Source organism: Spea bombifrons, chromosome 6 (assembly GCF_027358695.1).
Source record: "Spea bombifrons isolate aSpeBom1 chromosome 6, aSpeBom1.2.pri, whole genome shotgun sequence".
NCBI classification, from domain to species: Eukaryota; Metazoa; Chordata; class Amphibia; order Anura; family Pelobatidae; genus Spea; species Spea bombifrons.
The window spans coordinates 7,734,486-7,755,115 of NC_071092.1; the positions used below are offsets into that span (position 1 = coordinate 7,734,486).

The 20,630-nt window shown below is 43.2% G+C and overlaps 2 protein-coding genes across 4 annotated transcripts in view; one reads left to right on the plus strand and one right to left on the minus strand.

Annotated features, from left to right (window-relative positions):
* CFAP100 (cilia and flagella associated protein 100) overlaps positions 1-11,269 on the plus strand; it is a 23,462-nt gene extending 12,193 nt beyond the window's left edge. The window contains exons 1-16 of one of the 3 annotated variants that reach the window (XM_053469293.1): positions 550-646; positions 1,940-2,023; positions 2,412-2,501; positions 3,490-3,593; positions 3,944-4,127; positions 4,276-4,343; positions 5,085-5,248; positions 5,398-5,478; positions 5,811-6,004; positions 6,281-6,386; positions 6,629-6,695; positions 7,060-7,211; positions 7,755-7,890; positions 8,366-8,568; positions 8,874-8,967; positions 10,542-11,269. In XM_053469293.1, the coding sequence (XP_053325268.1) occupies positions 1,957-2,023; positions 2,412-2,501; positions 3,490-3,593; positions 3,944-4,127; positions 4,276-4,343; positions 5,085-5,248; positions 5,398-5,478; positions 5,811-6,004; positions 6,281-6,386; positions 6,629-6,695; positions 7,060-7,211; positions 7,755-7,890; positions 8,366-8,568; positions 8,874-8,967; positions 10,542-10,655 (1,824 nt within the window). In that variant the 5' untranslated portion in view covers positions 550-646; positions 1,940-1,956 and the 3' untranslated portion in view covers positions 10,656-11,269. Of the gene's footprint in view, positions 1-549; positions 647-1,939; positions 2,024-2,411; positions 2,502-3,489; positions 3,598-3,943; positions 4,128-4,275; positions 4,344-5,084; positions 5,249-5,397; positions 5,479-5,810; positions 6,005-6,280; positions 6,387-6,628; positions 6,696-7,059; positions 7,212-7,754; positions 7,891-8,365; positions 8,569-8,873; positions 8,968-10,541 lie in introns of those variants that run through there. The other 2 variants (XM_053469294.1, XM_053469295.1) reach the window with 2 other exon arrangements.
* Positions 11,270-12,161: 892 nt separating this feature from the next.
* Positions 12,162-19,345, minus strand: ZXDC (ZXD family zinc finger C). Its single transcript, XM_053469373.1, has 10 exons — positions 18,381-19,345; positions 17,852-18,004; positions 16,907-16,985; positions 15,356-15,486; positions 14,790-14,960; positions 13,710-14,386; positions 12,963-13,044; positions 12,666-12,808; positions 12,454-12,555; positions 12,162-12,292 (listed from the first exon to the last, which is right to left on the minus strand). The coding sequence occupies exons 1-10, from the start codon at positions 19,339-19,341 to the stop codon at positions 12,206-12,208; spliced, it is 2,586 nt and encodes an 861-aa protein (XP_053325348.1). The 5' UTR covers positions 19,342-19,345; the 3' UTR covers positions 12,162-12,205.
* Between the last annotated feature and the right edge of the window lie 1,285 nt (positions 19,346-20,630).

The window sequence follows — 20,630 nt, forward strand, 5'->3', positions numbered from 1 at the left end:
TCTGAAGAGTATGTAATCTGCATGTATATATATATATATATATATATATATATTTAGTTGTTTAATATATTTTGGGGGTACAATTCCTCCGTTTGTTAAATCCCTTTGGAGGGTACACTACAATCTCTCAATTATTATTATTAGTGATATATTTTATTTATATAGCGCCAACACGCTACGCAGCGCTTGTTGCAGTCCATGCATTCAAAGGGTCTGACAAATGTAAGACAAAGCGATCGAAATGTTCACTAAAGAGGACCTGGCTCACAAGTTTACAATCTAGAGGAAACTAAAAAGATTATCCCCATCCTGGGCAACTCGCGGGTGCTACATCTAAGCAAGTTTTTGAAAGAGTTAAACGGTCCAGATCTATCCCCCTGCGCTGCGTCCAAACTGTTCTCACATTAAACACCCCGTTCATTCATTAAATAGATCGCACAAACACTCTGCTGAACTCTCAGCGCCCCCTGCTGGTCGGTATAAGGGTTAGTATGGACAGCTGTATGTAATGTTTCTATGGAAACCGGGACACGTCTCCTTGGAGACGTAAACATTGAAAACTTATCCCACATGGCCCTGGCAGACGCACTGGAACCGAAAATAGGGAGATATTGAATTTTATATAGGGAATATACTGTAACGAGAGGTAAGTCGGGGGCTATATATGGCTGTCAGCGCATTGTGTATTAGTGAATGATACTGCGATAAGGTGATTTTGTTTTCAGTACAATATATATATAGCGGTCGAAATCTATATTAGTGCTGAGTATTTGTTATGGTATATAAACTAGAACTCCATGAGCTACAGGATATTCTCTAATGCTAAGTAAAGAAATACAATTAAAAACTTTACAGAGAGGGTGGTAGATAAACTGAGCAGCCTCCCAGCAGAAGTGGTAGAGGTTGATACAGTGAGGGAATTTAAACATGCATGGGGTAAGCAATATGGCTCCGGAATCTAAGACGAGACCAACGGCTGATTAAGTCTTTACAGGAGAAACGAGCGACTAGCTGGGGGGCCGAATGGGGCTGATCTGCCGGCAATGTATACTCAAACCCTTTAACCACGTTTTATGTTACGTTGGTTGTATTGTTCTCGTAACTCTCTAATGTACATAGATTTGGAGGTGTGCAACACCAACAATAAAACGCAGATCTGTGCACTGTGATAAATGTGGAGTAATCACCATGGAAACCAATGGATAATGCAAGTGACTAAAAAGTTTAGGTGCCTTTTAAATGATATAAACTCACCGTTATGTTGATTGAAAGAACATATATGTTACTATATATAAAATATACATACCAAGGACACGTAATGCATCACCTTGGAGTTTATCAACTAAGCTGTGCAGTGATTTCTAGGTGCGTTGTGATGAAATGAAACATCTCATGGGATTTACCATGCATTATCAAGAGTTAACCCCAAAGGGTGCCCCATGGAAGAAGCAGTCAGCCCTGCATAATGCATAGTCAAATATATGATCCTACATAATGCATACTTTAACTTAGCAAGATGAAATATGTTCAAGCCGCCTCATCGCGTAGTTTAGGGAATAAGGCCTTAAGTGGTTAGGGGCTCATAAAGATACTTGTAGATATTTATTTAGCTTACAGATAGACGTAGGGGGCAGAATGCCGGGCATTTACCGGGCAGGTTCACTATTTTATTAAAAACGAGACGTCGAAGAAAACATTGTGACGCCGCAAACGAGAAATCGATGTTTGTCGGATATCAGAGCCGTCAGATCTTATTCATTACAAGCGCTTCATTAACTGACACAATTCAAAAGTATCAACTGTAAGAAACAGCTGTGTGTGACGTTGGTCCGTGTAGAAGAAACATAACCCAAAGTAAACGTGTGCGCATGGGTGTGTGTGTGTGCGCGCACGCGCATGTGCGATCCTGTAGACTGACGATTCGTTACTTCTCCTTCAGGACTCCTGTGTGTCAGAATGTCATCCGTATCACCGGAGCGATCCATTGGATCACAAGGAACCACAGCATCTGGCCTGGGATCCAGTAAGTGTCCACCTACAGCCTGCCCTCTGTAACATACAGGGGGCCCCAGACTCTTAGGGGTCCCTAAGGCTTCTCGGCACACTAGGGTGCCCGTTCATGCTGGTACTAATCCTATCTGCTGTGTTTCGTAAACACAGATTATATTGTAAATATGTGCGAGGTGTTTCTGGTACCGCTGGTAGATTATTATCCTCGGTTCGCCTCCCTATTATTGTATCCGGCAAATCGCTTTCAGAAAGTATGTGTTATGATGCAATTTAATCATGGATAATATACGGGTCCAGCAATGTGGGCAATAATCCTACCGTGTTGGAAAGCCATCATTTGGTCCATCGTTTATTATACAGAGACGTCCTCTAATACAGAGGCAATCGTGTGTTTGTTACAGGGTTGGCTCACACCGTATCCCATCTCTCTGCCCGACGGTCCGTCGGAAATTCTGCAAAGTCAACGTCGGAGACAAAATCTGCAAACTCAGGTAATTCAAGCTGTTTAGATGAATAATGACATTCTACTTCCTTCTAGGTATGGTTCACAGCTTCTCTCTTTAGACCTCTGTGTGTGTGTGTGTGTGTGTGTGTGTGTGTGTGTATATATACCGTATTGGCTCGGATATAGGCCGCCCCCGTATATAGGCCGCACCCTAAAAGTTTGGTGCTTTTTTAAAGAAAAAGTTTTTTTTCTTTAAAAAAGCACCAAAAAAAACATGCTGCCACTCTGTCCCCCCCCCCCCCGAGATATGCTGCCACTGTCCTCCCTCCCCGAGATCCGCTGCCGCTGTCCTCCCTCCCCGAGATCCGCTGCCGCTGTCCTCCCTCCCCGAGATCCGCTGCCGCTGTCCTCCCTCCCCGAGATCCGCTGCCGCTGTCCTCCCTCCCCGCGATACGCTGCCGCTGTCCTCCCTCCCCGCGATACGCTGCCGCTGTCGCTGTCCTCCTCTGCCCCCCCCTCCTCGACTTACCGGAGCAGACTCCCGGGTGTCTTGCGGGGCCGGCGAGGGACATCTACGCAATACGCGTATGCAACTTCCGGTACCGGAAGTTGCATGCGCGTATTGCGTAAATGTCTCCCGCCGGCCCCGCAAGACACCCGGGAGTCTGCTCCGGTAAGTCGAGGAGGGGGGGGCAGAGGTAAAACGCTTAGATAACCTCCCGTGCCGGCACCCCCCCCCCGTGGGAAGTGCTGGCAGGGGAGGCTGTCTGAGCGTATCGGGGATAAGGATGCAGGTCCCCTGCACCGCTGCGGGGGATCTGTATCTTAACCCCGCTGCCTGCCCGGCGCCCGGGACTGCATGTCCCGGGCGTCGGGCGCTAGAGCCCGAATATAGGCCGCACCCCCACTTTAAAAACTTAAAGTGGGGGAAAAAAGTGCGGCCTATATTCGAGCCAATACGGTATATAATGTGTTTTGGGGTTTATGAAGCGCATGTTCAGGGTACATGGTATGAATGTTCTCTGATCTCACAGGTCGAGCAAAAGTAAAGGCCAACGTGGAGCAAAATCCATTCAAAATCCCTCCAGATGTGGACTTCTTCCTCATTAGAGATCAGGAAAAAGAGAAAAAAAAGATGGTACGTTGAGAATATTTGGAATAGTTTGCTTTTTATTTTTAATTATTTTTCCAGAACTAACATCGATACATGGAAAATCATTTAAATATTTTTGAAAACATAGATCACAGTTATGGTGAAATTCATGTGCATCCTAAATCCAAAAGGGAAAAGCAAAATGTTTGGTACAAGACACCCTATGGACCCCAGACAGATGTTTCAGCCTAGATGGAGCTCCTGTCTGAATTACCCTCAGAACTGGGCGCTTGGACCTGCAAGCACTCCCATTATAATATCCATATGCTATTGCATGGCTAAACCAGTCCCTGGATGAGGTCTAACGTTGTCCTTCCCCACCCACATTTACATAGGAGAAGGAACTCAACAAGAACCTGAAGGTCCACCAAAAGACCACACACGCAACACAAATGCATGCCAAACTGGCCGGTCTACGCAAGGAGATTGAAGACGAGGAAAAGGAAGTAAATGGAGAGGATGCGGAGAAAGCGGTAGCGATTCGTGAAAATCCTTCATGGAAATTGGCAGTCACTGGAGGTGCGAAAAGAGGGGGGGGAGTGCAAGAGACAAAAGTAGCATTACTTAATGTTAATAGAATGCATCAGTAATTCAAACAAGTTACTGCAAGATTAAAAATACAAACAAACCCCCATTCTGCTTCATCCTGCAATATTTTCCCTTTCAGATACGCAGATTCAGAAAGAAAGTCTACATGAGTTTATCAACAAAAAGAGGGAGATGTTCCTCCTGGAGGTAAACCAAATGGGCAGCCGCCGTGGGGCAACTCCATCTACTGATCTGTTATGTGCTTTTTAATAGCTATATATCTATATATAAAAATATATAATTGCCATTTAGTTATATATTTCCACATATTTGGTGCTTTGGTTGTTTCATGTGACCTCCATTAGCTTTTGGAGACATCAGAGATGTTTCTACACCGAGGGCTTGAGATGGGTTTTTCATCTTTTGTTCTGCGATAATTTTGGCCCAGTAAAAACCAAAATAAAAATTAGAGCACAGCCTCAAGTAAGAAACAATGTAACCCAATGTCACAAAGAAACTTAAGAAAAAAAACTTTTTGGGACAGGTAGTAGTCTTCTGCAGCCTCATCTTCCACAATGTATCTTCATCCTGGAGCTATTTCTGAAATTGTGCATGGTATGACATCACAACCCCATCATCCAACACTGAGGCTGAAGGGCGAATCAGGTTCAATTTTGGGTGTTCTACAAAAAAAAGAAACTTCATCTCCTATCGGAAACTTCGGTGTGTGCATTTGTGTTGGGAGTATAATTTCAAAGTAGGTTATACGTCCAACTACAAAGCTTTCTCTTTTCTCCTACGTGTATGGATCATAAAAGCAACGTATATCTTATAATCAGACATTTTTGTGAGACCCACTGCAAAAGAGAATTTAAATTCAGCTGTAATATATTCAGTAAGCATTATTATTATTAAGAAAAGAATATTCATTCAAAGCCTATGCTTTAGTATTCACTTACAGTGAAAAGAGATGAGATCCAGAAGCTGGAGGCTTTAGCTGCTGCAGAAGAGATGAAGCTGGAAAAGGCTGAGCAGTTTCTGGAGGAGGACGCAGTGAGGTTTGACGAGTTCCTAAAGCAGAATGACAGGAATTCCGTGGAGGCTCTGAAGCAGTGAGTGGTCTGTGATTTCCGGTGTTAATGTTTCCATGCGTTGTCATTTCATTTTGTAATATGTGTGGCAGATGATCGCTGCAGCTGTGTCTATAGCATCACTAGATCACAGAGCTTCTCCTTTTTGTTCGACTTTTTTTTTTACCCAGGGCTGATAAGGAAACAAAACTGAAAATGAACAGGGTGGCACAAATCAAGAGCCAGACTGCACTCATGATGAATATCAAAAGGTAAAACCAATGAAACCACATAAATTCACCAAAAGGGGCAGCACTACCTGTGCAGGCAAGGCAGTCTACGGTTTTGACCGATGGACAGACCTGCCAGTCACATCGTAGATCTAATACAATGTTTTATGGAAAGTGGTATTTCTAACTTGAACAGATGTTCTAAGGAATCGAAATGTATGCGTGCGAGTATGAGTGTGTGCAAGGCTATACCAAATGACAAAGGGAAACTGCCAAGAGCATAGTTCTTATCTGCCATTGAATCAGCGGATCTCTGTGTATTCTTTGCAAATAATCATCTTGTCTTCTTCTGCTTCACCTCTCCCCCACCGTAGTGACATCTCCAAATGTGAAGAAATTCTCCAGGAGTATCTGATGTACAAAGAGTTCCTCTTTCGGCTGTCTCCCAAAGAATGGAGAGACGAAGCAATGAGGAAGAAGGCAGAGAGGAAGAAGGCTCGGATCGCTGCCTCCAGAGAGACACAAGACTTGGAATCGAATGTTTCGCTGTCCCCGGTCCCTGTAAAGAGTAAGTGTAGGGTTTCCATGATGGCAAAGTACAAACATTTTATGTCCCGCTGCAGATGCGTCGGTGAGATTAAATTAAACTATAGTAATAGATGGTCTTTAGGATGAATTGGCCATGGCAAGGTTTGCCGTTTTCCAACTCACCAGGATCCAATTGCATCCTCCAGTCTTGCCTTGTTAACGTACCAGATAGTCTCTACTGATTAATATATTAAGGTCTACTTTGGAAACTTTTTGCAAATGCAAAAAAAAAAATGCAAATATTATAATTCTTTAGAGCCAGAGAGCAAGTACTCAGGACATGTCGTCCAAAGCCGTGACTCAACAAGAGACGTCCGTCAGCCTTCGAGACACAGCGTAAAAACAACAGGCACCAAAAAAACGTGAGTGCTATGCCTTGCGAGGGTCTCAGATTCCCTACAGTGAGGGCCCTTCATATATATTGCAGGCGTATCAATTATTGTAACGTTGTAATTTTTTTTGTGGGGAGGGGACACTTTTGTTAATAGCATAAAGGTTTGAGTAATGTTTCCATATGTAAAGCAACAAATATCATTAAATTCTATACCTAATGGGCTGATATGGCGAGTTTGCATGACAAAATGACTTTATTACTGGTTTTCAGGAGCATTGCAACTTTGGTAGCGGAGGAAGATAATTACGAAAATCTGGTGTCTTCGGACAGTGATGAGGTTGGTGATATCTTGCGATATATATATATATATATATATCTCTCGTGGTAAGGATGGAAAGACGGATATTAACGAGCTCTTGCATAGTGGTCATTTAAGATGTAAATCAGACCATACAAACGATACCACACTTAAAATGACAACGTTACAACTAATGAGCAGCAGCTATATTTATATATATATATATATATATATATTTATATATATATATATATATATATATATATATATATATATATAATTTCTATTTCTAACAGTTGTGACAGTTAAGGTTTGTTATTAACCAGTGTGGTCCTCCATGATATAAGACAAATAGGATGCTAATCACTGTGTTATAACTGATTCTACTTTCTCATCTTCCCAGGAACCCGAACTATACTTTACGGACCCTCGACAGTTGCTGCAGATCTTCTCGGAACTGGAGGAACAGAACCTTTCACTCATCCAAAATTCTCAAGAAACAGAGGAGTCGCTGGAGGAAATCAAACAAACCATCACCAGCACCGAGGAGAAAATGTGAGTCTGGCGCTGTCCTCTTTGGTATCCAACTACCGCAAGGTCTACATCAGGGGTTCTCAAACTGCGGCCCTCCAGCTGCTGCAGGACTACATCTCCCATACTCCTCAGCCAGCCCCTTAGCTGAAGGAGCATTATGGGAGATGTAGTCCTGCAGCAGCTGGAGGGCCGCAGTTTGAGCACCCCTGGTCTACATCATCAATTACATATTTTTAAGGATGTTCATAAAAATCTTATTTCCAGTTTTTCAGATTTCTGCTATATTTTAACTGCTTTGCACAAAGACTGATCACCTTCTAGTCAACCAAATTATGTATGCAAGAGAGGATTACAATACATTGTATTGAATCATTTTGGGGGGAAATTTGTAGATTCATAATTTCACAAAGATGTAATTTCCTCCTGGAGGTCATGGGGTGAGTCCCAGACCATCACTAGGCAGAGGCACTTACTGTCTGCATGGACAGAGCTAGCTGGGATTCTGACAGCTCAGCTATTGACTTGGAGGATAACATTTATTTTACCTGCTGATTTTGTGGCCAGGGAGAAGGAGACACAACAGCTGAAAGACCACATTGACCAGCTTAAAGCTGCCATTGCCCAAGAAGAAGAGCGAGCTTCTGAACTGGAACTGAAGTCCAGGGTGTTCGCGTTCGGGCAGTACAACTCCGAGGACCAGGTGAGCTGTAACGTCACGTTGCTTTTACTTTTACTAATACAATAGCCAAGGACCATTTCTCCTGGTATGTATTTTCAGATTACATCTTCCTTCACCACCTCCCTGGATTTCTCCAGGATTGAGATCCTCTTTATATAAAACAGAGTTTGTCTATTCATGCAGAACTTTTATCACAATTTATAAAGCAATCCTCTACCAATTGATAACTGAATATGACCTGAACAATGAAAGGGATTTGGAGGTTTGAGTGTTTTTTTGTTTCCACTTAATGGATACAATACTCGCAAATATCCTACAGAATTATTATGTTGTATAATAACCTATAAGTCCATTCCAACAGATTCTCTATTGGGGTAGACAAAGAGGGCCCTTTAAACATATTAGTGGACACAGATGAATGTTATCCATGTGATCATGTATTTAACCCTTCGAGACAAGACCACAACGACCTATTTATTGTTTTGTTTTTTTACAGGAAAAGATGCTGGCATCCCTAAGCAAAAAGGTTGAGGAAGTATATACGGCTTGTATTGGGGAGAACCGGGCAAACCTCAGTGCCCTGCAGATGCTTATGATAATTGAGCACCAGCTGGAGGAACTGCTGGACAATATAGAAGTGATCCCTAAGGAAAGGATTGAAGTAGCTGAGAAAGCCAAAGAAAAGGAGAGGAGGCTGAGGTATGGGATAGTTTCAGGGCAAAGCTTGCTTTGAAGCATGTTGAATTAGTGCTGCTTATTTGTTAAAGAGAGGTAGAAAAATACTAGAAATCTGGTAAAACCCTTTATTATGAAGGACTAGTTAATATAGTATTATGTTTGTAGTCAAAACACATTCTTTAGCCCCTAGCGGTTGGTTAGTGACAGGACCTTTCTGTCCATCTCCCCCCAGACCTGGTACGTTTACATGTTACCAAACTCCATCTCACATGATTCTCAGGCACGTCTGCTATACAACTCATTAGACAGATCTTTTTCCTTCACAGATTAAGAGAAGAGAAGATTAAACAACAGAAGCTTCACCAAGAAGAACGGCTGAGAAGGGCGCTGGAAAGAGCACAAGCTGATCCCAAAAAAACAGTAAGTAAGACTGAGATTTAGCGATGTGCTCTGGTTCAGCGGGAGAAACTGCTTGCAATACAAGGCTTATGGTAGATGATCATTAAAAGTTACTAAAATTATTACGTAGTACATTTTAAGCGATGTTCTCCAGTCGTTTGGCGGTAACCTAACACACTAAAAGGTTTTCTGCCTTAGAAATAAAACCCATTTAAAGATGTATTATGTATTAGTAATGTAGCCTGGCTGAATCGGTTAAAGGGCTATATCAGGGGTGTCCAAGTTTTTTCTGCAGTGGGCCACTTCATCAGAATTGTATACGTGCGAGGGCCGCACTCATTTTTCACTGTGAGAAAATATGGCCTTTAATAAAATATGCAGATTAAAATAAAGTAAACGACAAAATCTTTACTTTTCCTCTCACTGATTTCTGGGCCTAGAAAGTATTGACTACAAATTCAGGATAATTAAAAATGAAATAGTTCTATTTATTCTAGGGATGCACCAAAATGAAACTTCTGGACCAAAACATTCACTTAGCCAAAACCAAAAATGACCCCCCCACCTTTAAAATTAATAATAAAAACTAACATTTTTAATAAAAGTAGGCAACACACCACAATTGGACAAAAAAAATTAATATGACTTGGCATGATAGGAGTGTGATTGCTAACAAGAATCACACTCCTATCATACCCAGGCAACCAGTAAATACTGGTACCTAGGCATGATGGGACTGTGATTGATGTTAGCCATCACACTCCTATCATGCCAAGTCAGCCAGTACATGCTGGTACAGGGTGGCTGTAAGTGATGTGCAGACCCCATACTGCTGGCAGCATCAATACACAAGGGGGGCAGCTAGCCAGGTTTCAGCATGTACTGGATGACTTGGCATGATAGGAGTGATTGCTACCAGCAATCACAGTCCCATCATGCCTAGGTTCCAGCACTTACACATCCATGCTATCTCACACACACACACTCATTCATTCATATACTCATTCATTCACAGATTCATTCCCTCAATCACGCATACTCATTCAAATACCCTCCCCCACCCCCTTACCTGCACTGCAGCTCCTCGACGCCGCTCACAGACTTCAGCAGGGGGGCGCGGTCTCCCTCTGCGTTCTCTTGTACGGCACAGAGGAAGCTGGACTGGAGCAGAGTCATGTGATGTCACGTGACTCTGCTGGTTTCCGGTTCATCTGTGCAGTACAAAAGACCCTCCCACAGATACGTAGCAGGGCTCTTGTTGTAGCAGGGCTCAAGGTGCGGCCCGTGTAAGATCGGTTGCCCTGGCTGCTGATCTTACGCGGGCCGCATGTTGGACCCCCCTGGGCTATATTAATTCAATTTGTTTTAAGCTAATCGGCTACAACCCCTACTAAATTTATCCTACAAGAAATCTCATTACTATGCTTGAGAAGCTCATACTTTTTGGAGAGGTTTAATTTGGGGTAGTGTGTGTTTAATCTTAACTGTAAAATAACATTTTAGAATATAGTATTTTTTTTTATCATAAAGTACAGGAACCATTACTTTAGGAAGCTGCAAATTGGTTAACAAATGTTTTCATTCTTCCCCACAAGACTGGCAGAAAACTTATGGCTCGCTCCGATCCTCCAGCAACGAAACTGAAAGTTGACAAGGACCAGGATACGATCGACAAAGAGAAGGAAGAAGCTTTGCTTTTTTTCAGTTAGCCAGATTTTTGAGATATAAAAAACACAACCGAACTTTGATATTATATATGAATAAATATACAGAAACAGGATCGGCTCAAGTATCGAGTGATCTCATTCCATGGGCTGCAGCGATTCTGGATCTGCTTCAAAATCCCACGCACTGTAACGAACACACTGAGGAACGCAGCTCAAAATCCAAGATGAAACAGTCCATGTAAAATCAAAACTATCTTTATTCATGTCCTAGGACCAGGATAAGTGTTTAGCCCCATCCTGCTAGGTTTTCTTCTGTACTCTATTGATTTTTGTCCAAAGATGTGAATAAAGATAGTCCATGTAACATCAAAACTGTTTCATCTTTTTATTTCTGGATTTTGATCCCACATCCATCTGTGGTATTTATTATATAATAAACAATTACAATGCATTTTCTGTGGCCTACAGGTACACATCTTATGTTCCTAAATTACTTTACAGGCAAGATTTTCACACAACCTTCCCTTTACAATGTTAAATGTGCAGGCTTGTGATTGTGTGTCCATTCAATACAAGGGTTGGGGGAAAAGGTGTATTATCACTGAAATTTCCACTTAAATATCATCAATTTAAAACGGATTAAAATGTAAGATAAAGACTTCTCGTGTGTGTTATTGATGCTGTGATTAGATTTCTTAAAAGGAAAGTCACATTAAACTATTTTAAACAGAAACCAATGAAGCAATGAAGGAAATAGTTTAATACATATTTACCAGAATGCACCCCTTTAATATAAAATAAAAAAAAAAAAACACGCAACCCTTTATATAGTATAGCTATATACAAACACACAATACATACTCACAGAACAGACATTCGAATGGGAATTTCCTGCTGGTCCGCCATATTTTACTAGTCACAGACTAGAAATGTGGAAACCTATGAATGTAAGATTATACAAATCCATTCCCACAGACAAAAAAAATCCCCTCGCAGGTTACATTTAAAATAAATATATGCAATTGTTATTTACAGACTTCAGCAACTCATGATTCTTTAAGTCAACGTTGTTACAGCCAGTCAAGGAATCGGTGCATGCACAGACAGGGTATTTTCCACTGATCAGCGTCTATGGAGGTAGATGCACAGTATATTTCATGGCCTCTACAATCCGCATGTTCTCCAGCCCATTTAAAATACTGATTACCGGGTGACACACATTGCCCAACACAATGACATCATTTGTAGGCATCAAAATATTTGTCCTGAAATACCAGTTTGTCTGCATTTTGTGAAGGGGGAACAAGTTGTTCAAATAGTCAGGTTTAGTGAATAAAAACAAGCAGACTGCCGGCTTTCCATTTGGAAAGATTGTCCAGTTTGGGAGCAATCAGAATAAAGAATAAAAAATTCAAAAACAGACATAGTGCAGATATTAGAGGCCATCTTACTTATAATCCACAGATTGGCGGAGATGCTGCTGGCTCATCAACAGCGGTTTAGTTGCATTCTGACAAAAGGCAAGGTGTACCGAGTCTCCTTTCCACCAGTCTCCAACCGTTCATGGCTTTTTGTTTGTATTGAGGTCTCAGTTATTCCAAATCCTGCAAGTTTATGGTGCTTCCTGTAAACTGTGAACTGTCAGAAGCCACATCATCTTCAGTTGATGTGTGAGGCTCCTGGTTCAAGTAAAAAAAAAAAATATGTAAAAATGGTGTGCAAGCGTGCAAAATAAATGCATGTTTTTCTGTCATGCAATTTCAGCAGAATAGGTGGAGGTATGGAAGTGTAAGTTTGAAACTGGTACACAAATGTTCCATCAATGCCTCTATTATCATACCTGTAGAATGTGCACGGGCAGATCAACAGTGAGCTGCGCATGAGCTGCTGGAGACTGACTGCTCAGCTGGAAAGACAAGTCCCCATCTCCTGGAGGATCATCCTAATAACAAACATCATTGTAAGAAAGCACCCAAGGGCACAATAGACAGTACCTGCATGAAATCATGCTATTATAATGCTATAAACTTCCCCCAACCCTTATAAACACACCTGCAGCAGCTGGATCTGCACATACTGCGCTCCTGTTGCTGGATCTCGCAGTGTCAACCCTCCATTGAGGCCATTGCTGCCAGCGGAGGGCGCTGCTGAGCTCAGCTTCATACTTTTGCCTTTCTTCTGCGTTGGCGAAGTTCCTACAAAATAACATTTTGAAACAAATACACAAATTATGGGTTTTATACAACACAATGTAAAGACTGACAGTGGTCAGGTAGAATACAGTGACCGCTCAATCAGGCAGAGAGAGGGTGAACTAAAATCCCCATTATGGTTTAGCGATAATCTTACCTGGGCTGTTTGTTCCTCCTTTCTTTTTGCTCTTAGCCAACTGGATGGCTCTATAATCTGTCCGCGCAGAGCCACCACTATCCTGATTAACGAAACAGAGATTTAGTTGAATTTAGCACAAAACAAGCTGGCAAAACCCCTATGAAATAAAAGTTCAAAAAATCTTAGACGTTTGGGCACTTCTGTTATGTCCTAAGCATTATAGGTCGGATCTTATTGTGCACCATGTATTATACAATTAATTTTACAAGACAAGAATAGAATATTCTCTCCTGATTGTCACGTGTAAACAGCAGTGGCGTCAGTGAGATTTCATTAAGCTTGTATGTCTTCGCAAGACAGAGCTAAGCAGTTCTGGGGTTAGACATCATGGAGCCAGGACCTAACTTAACAGTTTCAGCCCCATTTACATGTTGAATACATACTGGAGTCTGCATCAGTGCAGACAGTCTGTAGTTACTGAAGATAAACGAGTGCTTATCAGAACTCATACTAGTCAACATAAGCAGCAGTGAATCATATGTATGCTACATGATTTAGTGACTTCAGTAGGTGCGCTACTGAACACGTGTAAGAGGTTTCCTGGATTTAAGGAAGGAGTTAAACGACACAGAAGCCTCATTTTCTAACTCCAGTAACTAAATTAGCTCCAATTTACATCCAGTACAATCAACAATCTTTTAATAAATGAATAAAAATATTCTAAAAAGTAATTAATCTTATTCAAGGCAAAACAAAAATCAATACCAATAAAGAGCTTCCAGATGGCGAGCCGTAATCCATTTCCTTCTGGGAACTGTATGTTCCTGTAGGGTTTGGGAATACAAATTGTGTTACCACTTTACTCCCCTCTTGTTGGCTTTCAACCTCTGAAACGGGCAGCAGGCTTCTTTCCCCTTTAATCTGAGACAGTAGCTCTGGAATGGAGGCACTGGTTCCAAGGCTGACAGATGGCGTAAGGCTGGTTGAATCTATCGTAAGATTGTTACTCGATGCAAGTCCGTGGATGTCCTGGTTGGAACCTCTCATGGATAAAGATGCCAGGGAGCCTAAAGCCTCTGCATTTACAGTCTGTACGTCATCTAAGTGTAAAGTGCTCTGCTGAAGGATTGAGGTGGTGGCTCCCAGCAGCAGGGAGCTTTCCAAACTGTTGGGATTTTCATTGTTGGACACCAACACCAACGGGTCAACAGTATGAACCAAAGAGTTGCTACCAGCTGGCACATTCCCACCAAGTGTAGATCCCACGGAGGACACATCAATAGTCAATATTCCAGAGTTGACCAACGTAAGGTCAGATCCATTGGTGGACACGTTGGAGAAGAGGGAGGAGAGGTCCAGGTTACTAAGGTCATTCTGCCCTGAGCTTGTGAGTTCACTGCTGGGGGTGAGGGAATTAGTCGTTTCCAGCTGGGTCAGAAAGACTAAAACAAGGATAGTCATCAGGAGTGTGCAAGTGCATTTGTGTTTTCCTAACATTACAATCTAAACAAAAATAAAATGCTGATGTTGAAAACAAATATTTAAGAAATGTTACCATTTGTTTCTACCTAGATCTCCCGGAGATGGTATCACCCACTTTGGGAAGCACTGGGTTATAGTTACAAGTTGCATTTTGTGTGTTTATTTGAAAAATAAAGTAATCACTATGACTAGCGCTATGCTACACAACAAATGAAACACGTACAAACTTCCTTTCAAAATTTTTTTATCCACTTCCAATGCCCCCCAAATGCACCTGAGGCTACTACCGCCACCCCCTATGTATAGTTCCAGCGCCCCCAGTGGGAAGTAATATCCCTTCTGCGATATTGAAGGATAATTTACCTGGGCTGAAGTTGTGCTGTTTTACCATGTGGGATTTCAAGCTCTGCTTGGAAGTGAATGTTTTGCTGCAGCTAGATACAAGGCAACGGGTCTTTGACGCATCTACATCTTGCAGGTGCTTCTTGGAGTGGATGTACAAGCTGCTCCGAGCAGAGAACTTGGCCCCACATCCTGAGAAGAGAGAAAAAGTACAGCGTCAACAACTTTCGTCAGATGATAAAAGGGGAACTCTTTGCTTTAAAACGTTTGTGGCGTATTTATGCAATGCTGTGACACGCCATGTAACGTGTATGCTAATCGCCAACCAGCTTCCCATTCCTCCGAAATGTCTTCTCAAATGGCAAAGGATTGTGGGTAGCAGAGTACTCACGCAAAAACAGAAATAAATTATAATGATCGTATATATGCAATTTTTTGTGACAAATATTACATACACATTCTCTAAATGAAAGGATGTAAAAGTATTTGCCTCGGGATCTCACCAACAGTAAATATGCCTCAAAAACCGAGCCGGCTGTATGTAGGGAATTCTAATTAGTTTGAAAAAAAATTAAAAGAAAGTTTACCATCCACAGGACACTCAAATGGTTTTGTGCCCAAATGCGTGATGCTGTGGCCTTTCAAATGCTCTGCCCTTGTGAATGATTTTCCACAACCTTCAACAGGACAGGGGTACCTCCGGTCATCCTCGTGCTTCCTGGTGGCACGAAGGCAAAACTTGTTAATACGTCAGAAAATTTACAACAACCAGATATAACCTTCATAAGAGTTGCCCTTAGTTTGCAAGAGAAACAACTGAAGTGTCTTTAAAACTGGTAATATTTAATACTTAGCCTTGTGAATCGTGGTCTTATTATAGCAATCAACGAAATGCTAAGCATTTGCCCCCTGGTCTCTACACTCTGCTCTCACCTCACATTCACACTCTCTCCAGTCACAGTTAAAGGCATTCTTCATAGAGGAGTAAAACTCGAGGTTCTAATTTTAATTCTTTCTCCGTCACTACAGACCCAACTGTCTCCACATACCCTTCAGAATCAAATTTAAACTTCTTACCCTGACCTACAGAGCCCTTGACAACTATATCATCATTACCTATTCTCAGTCCCTTATTCAGGATTTCACCCATGCTGCACCCTTTCCTGTCACACCGTGTATGCAACTTTCAAAAGCTCTTTAAAGATCCAGCGGCCCCCGGTACAATCTTTCCTCCTAACATCATCAGCCATCATCCTAACCAAGCCATCTGAACGATCAACAACGGCAACATCTCATCCACACTCAACCAACTCATCCCCATCCAAGCCGTCCTCTCCTTCTGTTTCACTTCCCCCTCAACCCTAGATTGTAAGCTCACAAGAGCAGGACCCTGTTCTCCTTTTCTACCAGTTTGTTATTGTACGAGACTTAAAATTATCCCACTGATAGTAACAGTGCTATATAAATAAATGTATCGTACATTTTACGTAATACATAGCCTAAGACAGGGCTTGAAAAATTTGTTGTGAATCTAGGCGGCAGCTAAAAAAGTTAGGAGCCAGGATTTTTTTTTTAAACTAACAGTTGGTTAGGAGTGATCTGATCATCATCAGCCCACTTACTAAACTCACAGCATTTGACCTGGAAGCACCCTGGACTTTCAGGTCAGTGCTGTTTTTTTATTATTTTTTAATAATGTTTAAATGTTAACCCCTGCAATGTTATACACAATTGTGGAATTGAAGGGGTTAACGCTGCCCTGTCGCTCTCATGGAGCGATCAGGCAGCAGGGGGATGTTGTGTCTGGTCCCCACACTTGTGTGGGGACCCAATCAACACTGAACCCCCTTTCCTGAAGCTGCCTGTGGCAGCTGAAAACGCTATTGCAGGTTTTCCTGCAATCGCGGTCGAGCCCTGGCCTAAGATGACCTCACACTGTCTGTTGTCCCTGTCTGCTTTAGAACAAATCTCCTGCACTTGTGCAATATCGAAGTTGTGGCGAAATAATGTCAAATTCAACTTGCCAGGACAAGCAATCGGATTTCTCAACACGTAAGTCCCTGATATCCACATTTAAACATTCAACTACGTGGTATTACTGTTAAACACACTTCAATTATCCATATATAAAAGGATACCTTTTGTGTCTTAACAACTTTGACATGCTCGTGAAGGACCAACCACAGTTTTCAAAGTCACAGATAAAAGGTCTTTCACCTAGAAGAAAAAAAATAGTCTTGAGGATCTCAGGTGTACAGTTGCCAAAGTGATGTTATATAATTTACCAAATGATTAATCCACCTATTTTGCTTGAAAATATGCCAGGATTTACTGTTTGAGCATTAACACTTAGCCCCTTCCTGACCTTAGAAACACCAGGTACCTCATGCCAAAGGGTCCTCATAGGACCAGTGACATACCTGGTACATCACAGTTTAAAAATGCCACCATAACGTGGTGATCGCAGAGGCATTGCTGCTGCTGCCTGCCCGGGAGTCTAGCAACAGAAACTCTTGTGCTTCAGTACCCAAAAGAACAAGGTTTGGGGACCAAATCCTAATGCTCATTTACCAGTGTTTAGACCAGGGATGTCCAATCTGCGGCGCTCCAGCTGCTGCTGGACTACATCTCCCATACTCCTCAGCCAGCCCCTTTGCTGAAAGAGCATTATGGGAGATGTAGTCCTGCAGCAGCTGGACGGCCGCAGTTTGGACACCCCTGGTTTAGACCGTATGTCTCTCAGTTTAAACACCATGCACTGCACATTTACAGTATTTAAAGGTCAGCACAGGACCCAAAAACTTGGACTGTCCTGGCAAGTTGGGGACTGTTGGCAACTATGCTGCTCATGTTGACAGCCTAACTACATGACAGGCTTTCATGCTGCTGGGTTCATCCAGAAGAAGCACTTGGTGCGCACACGCAAATGAACCCACAGTGCCAGGAGGCAGCCAGACGGAACGTAACGGAGCAGATACTTCTCGTGGAAGACTTTTTCGGTACTTGCTCAGTGAAGCAAACGTTGCCGGGAACAAGAAAAAAAATTGATGGCAACGTCATTACTTCGATCTGTCGGTACTGACCTGTATGACTGCGCAAGTGAATTTTCAGCCTACAGGCCTTATCGTACTGCTTGTTACAGCCGGGAAAAGAGCAGACGAACGGATCCTGCTCCCTCACGTGGGCTCTATGATGAGAGAATAACGCAGTCACTGTGATAAATGTTTTGCCGCAACCTAAAGACGAAAAAGCAGTAAAAATAATAATCAAGACAACAAAACCTTGCATTATTAGAAAACAAGAACACGGCTTTGAAAAATACAAAGAAATATATGAAAAAATAAATGTTTAAGACTTAAGGGGGGGGTCCTCGACGTCTTAACAATAATTTACAACTGACTGTCAATATTTGAGTATTCTGACGGTTCTAGATTTACGTTCTTGTTGATGTAACCCAGAAATGTTATAAGGTACCCCTCCCATCATTGGAGAGTGAGCTTTACACCCATTGCACAGCGCTGCGGAATATGATGGCGCCATATAATAAAAAACGTTCATAATTATGTTCCAAATCGAAAAACCAGACCCAACCTCTACCCCGATCAAACATACCAGGAAACTCGCATTTGTAGGGTCTCTCCGGCTCAAAGTGGGTCCTCCTGCGGGAAGCGCGCTTGGCGTCCGCAGGAAAGGACTCTCCGTCGCAACGGTTCTTTTCCTCGTGGGCTTTGTGGTGGGCCTTGAGGTTGTAGACGGTGGTGAAGCTTTTTCCACAGCCTTCTACCTCGCAGGAGAAAGGCCTCTGCTTGTCGTGGGACTGGAGGTGTCTTTTCAGTTTGTACAAAGTGGTGAAAGACCAGCCACAGTTATCGACGGTGCATTTAAAGGGCCGCTGGGACTCGGTGTGGCTCAGCAAGTGGACCTTCAGCTGTTGCTTGCGGTCAAAAGCCTTGGCACAGCCTGGTTCTGGGCACCTGAAGACCAGCAGCACCCCCTTCCTGGCCAGGTCCAGGGCCTCTCCTAGGTTGACCTGCAGTTCCCCGATCTCCCCCACCAGGAAGCCGGTCACCTGCTCATCCACAGTGTCCCTCAGAACCATGTCCACGTCCTCCAGCCCTTCGGGGAACCTATGGGGAACAGCACTGCTGTTACTAGGCTCATCCTGAGGGGACAACTCTGACTCCCAGCCCCCGTGAGGGGTATATGGAGCCGGGTTACCCTTCTGGCTCTGAGGCCTGCTTTCCTGAGCCTCGCAGTTCTCTGGAGCCGCAGCCGGTCCTCTCCCTCCAAGTGTCAGCACTCCATTCTCCAGACGCACAGTCACGTACCCGGACAGCAGCTCGGAGGTCGGGCTGGGCCTGGGAGCCTCGGGGCCTCGAGCCTCCACTGCGGCTTCTTCCTCGGCCAGGTTGAGGACCATGTAAACTGGAGGCCCGCCATCCTCCTGTTTAATAAAGACGGGCTTCGCCTCATCCTCGGAGCCCTCGGCCGGCGCTTCTCCCACCTCCGCCTGCACAGGGAGTGCGGAGCCGCCATCTTGCTGCCGCTGCACCGCCGGCCCCTGGATTTCCATCTTGGTGTCCCTGTAGCATGTAGAGCCTGCGGAAGGACATTTCCAATCGCAACAACAAACTAACGCTTCCCTCACAGTTCCTTGTGTACTCATCCGCGAGCAGACAAGCTGTTTAATAACATGTAGCCGGAACTACATCAGCATTGCGAGCTGGGCAGGGAGCGGATGCACATCCTTCCGAATAAACGTTAACGTGCATTCCAGAACGCATAATGCATAAATTATTATAAATGGGCTTTTTATTTATGTTTAAGATGGAGCTCTACTGAATATTTTGGCTCAGGGCTTTAAAAGCCTATTTTTTAAAGGGACACTGCAGCCATCATATGCACTGTAATGCATAGGACAGCTAAGCGATCCCTTCAAATTTATGTGATGTCCCCATGGCAAATGCATTAGCCACCCCCACCCTACGTATTTGTCGCATATCTCTGCGCGTAATGTGCTGATCGCCAGGCCGCTCCGGGTGTCTGATGAGACATGCGTGGAACCGCTTCTGTTAAGTTAAAAGGTAGCACTTTACTGTGGTTGATTGGCTGCTTCAAGTAGCCAATCAGTGCCATGAAATGTCAGGACGAAGTTGTTGTTTAGGGGCTCCCTGGGACACCGCAGAGGGGGTGTGGGAACTACATGCGCGAAATCCTTGGGTCAGCCATGTTGCAATCATGACTCCATCCGCAACCTTTAGCTGTATGGTGGCATCGCAATGTTACGTGGAGCACCTCTCACGTTGCATGGTGGTGGTATGACACAATGTCACACTCCTACACGCTGCCTCCTTTCTTCCACCCTGCACGTGCGCAATCTCTATTCTCCTCAAACGTATTAATGGCGCAGTGTATTGTCGTTAACATACGTGACCCCTGTGCCACCATGTGCATGCCCAATAACCCAACCACCTTTTGTGGTAATCCCACCAGTGTCTAAATAACCTTCATTAACCACTGTTCTGTCATATAACATGTTAATCCGTTGCACATACACGTAAAATTAGCTCGGTATCTTCTGGACTGGGAAAACACACTAGCGGTCAGACAGAAGGTCTTGGAACCCGACCGGCACATACACTGGGAGGTGAACATTAAAAGTATACAGTAAATAAAATTATTATTTTTCTTCAAAATGCCTCATTTGGTGACTAGTTATTAATGGGTCATTAAGTCACATTAAAAAAAGTCTTGATAAGACCTTACCCTTGCCGCAGCTCTAATTACACCCGGTTTTGTCCATTAAAATGCGGCCCCATTAGGATTTAACTCTTCTGTTCTAAGACTGCGGTCTTTTATAAT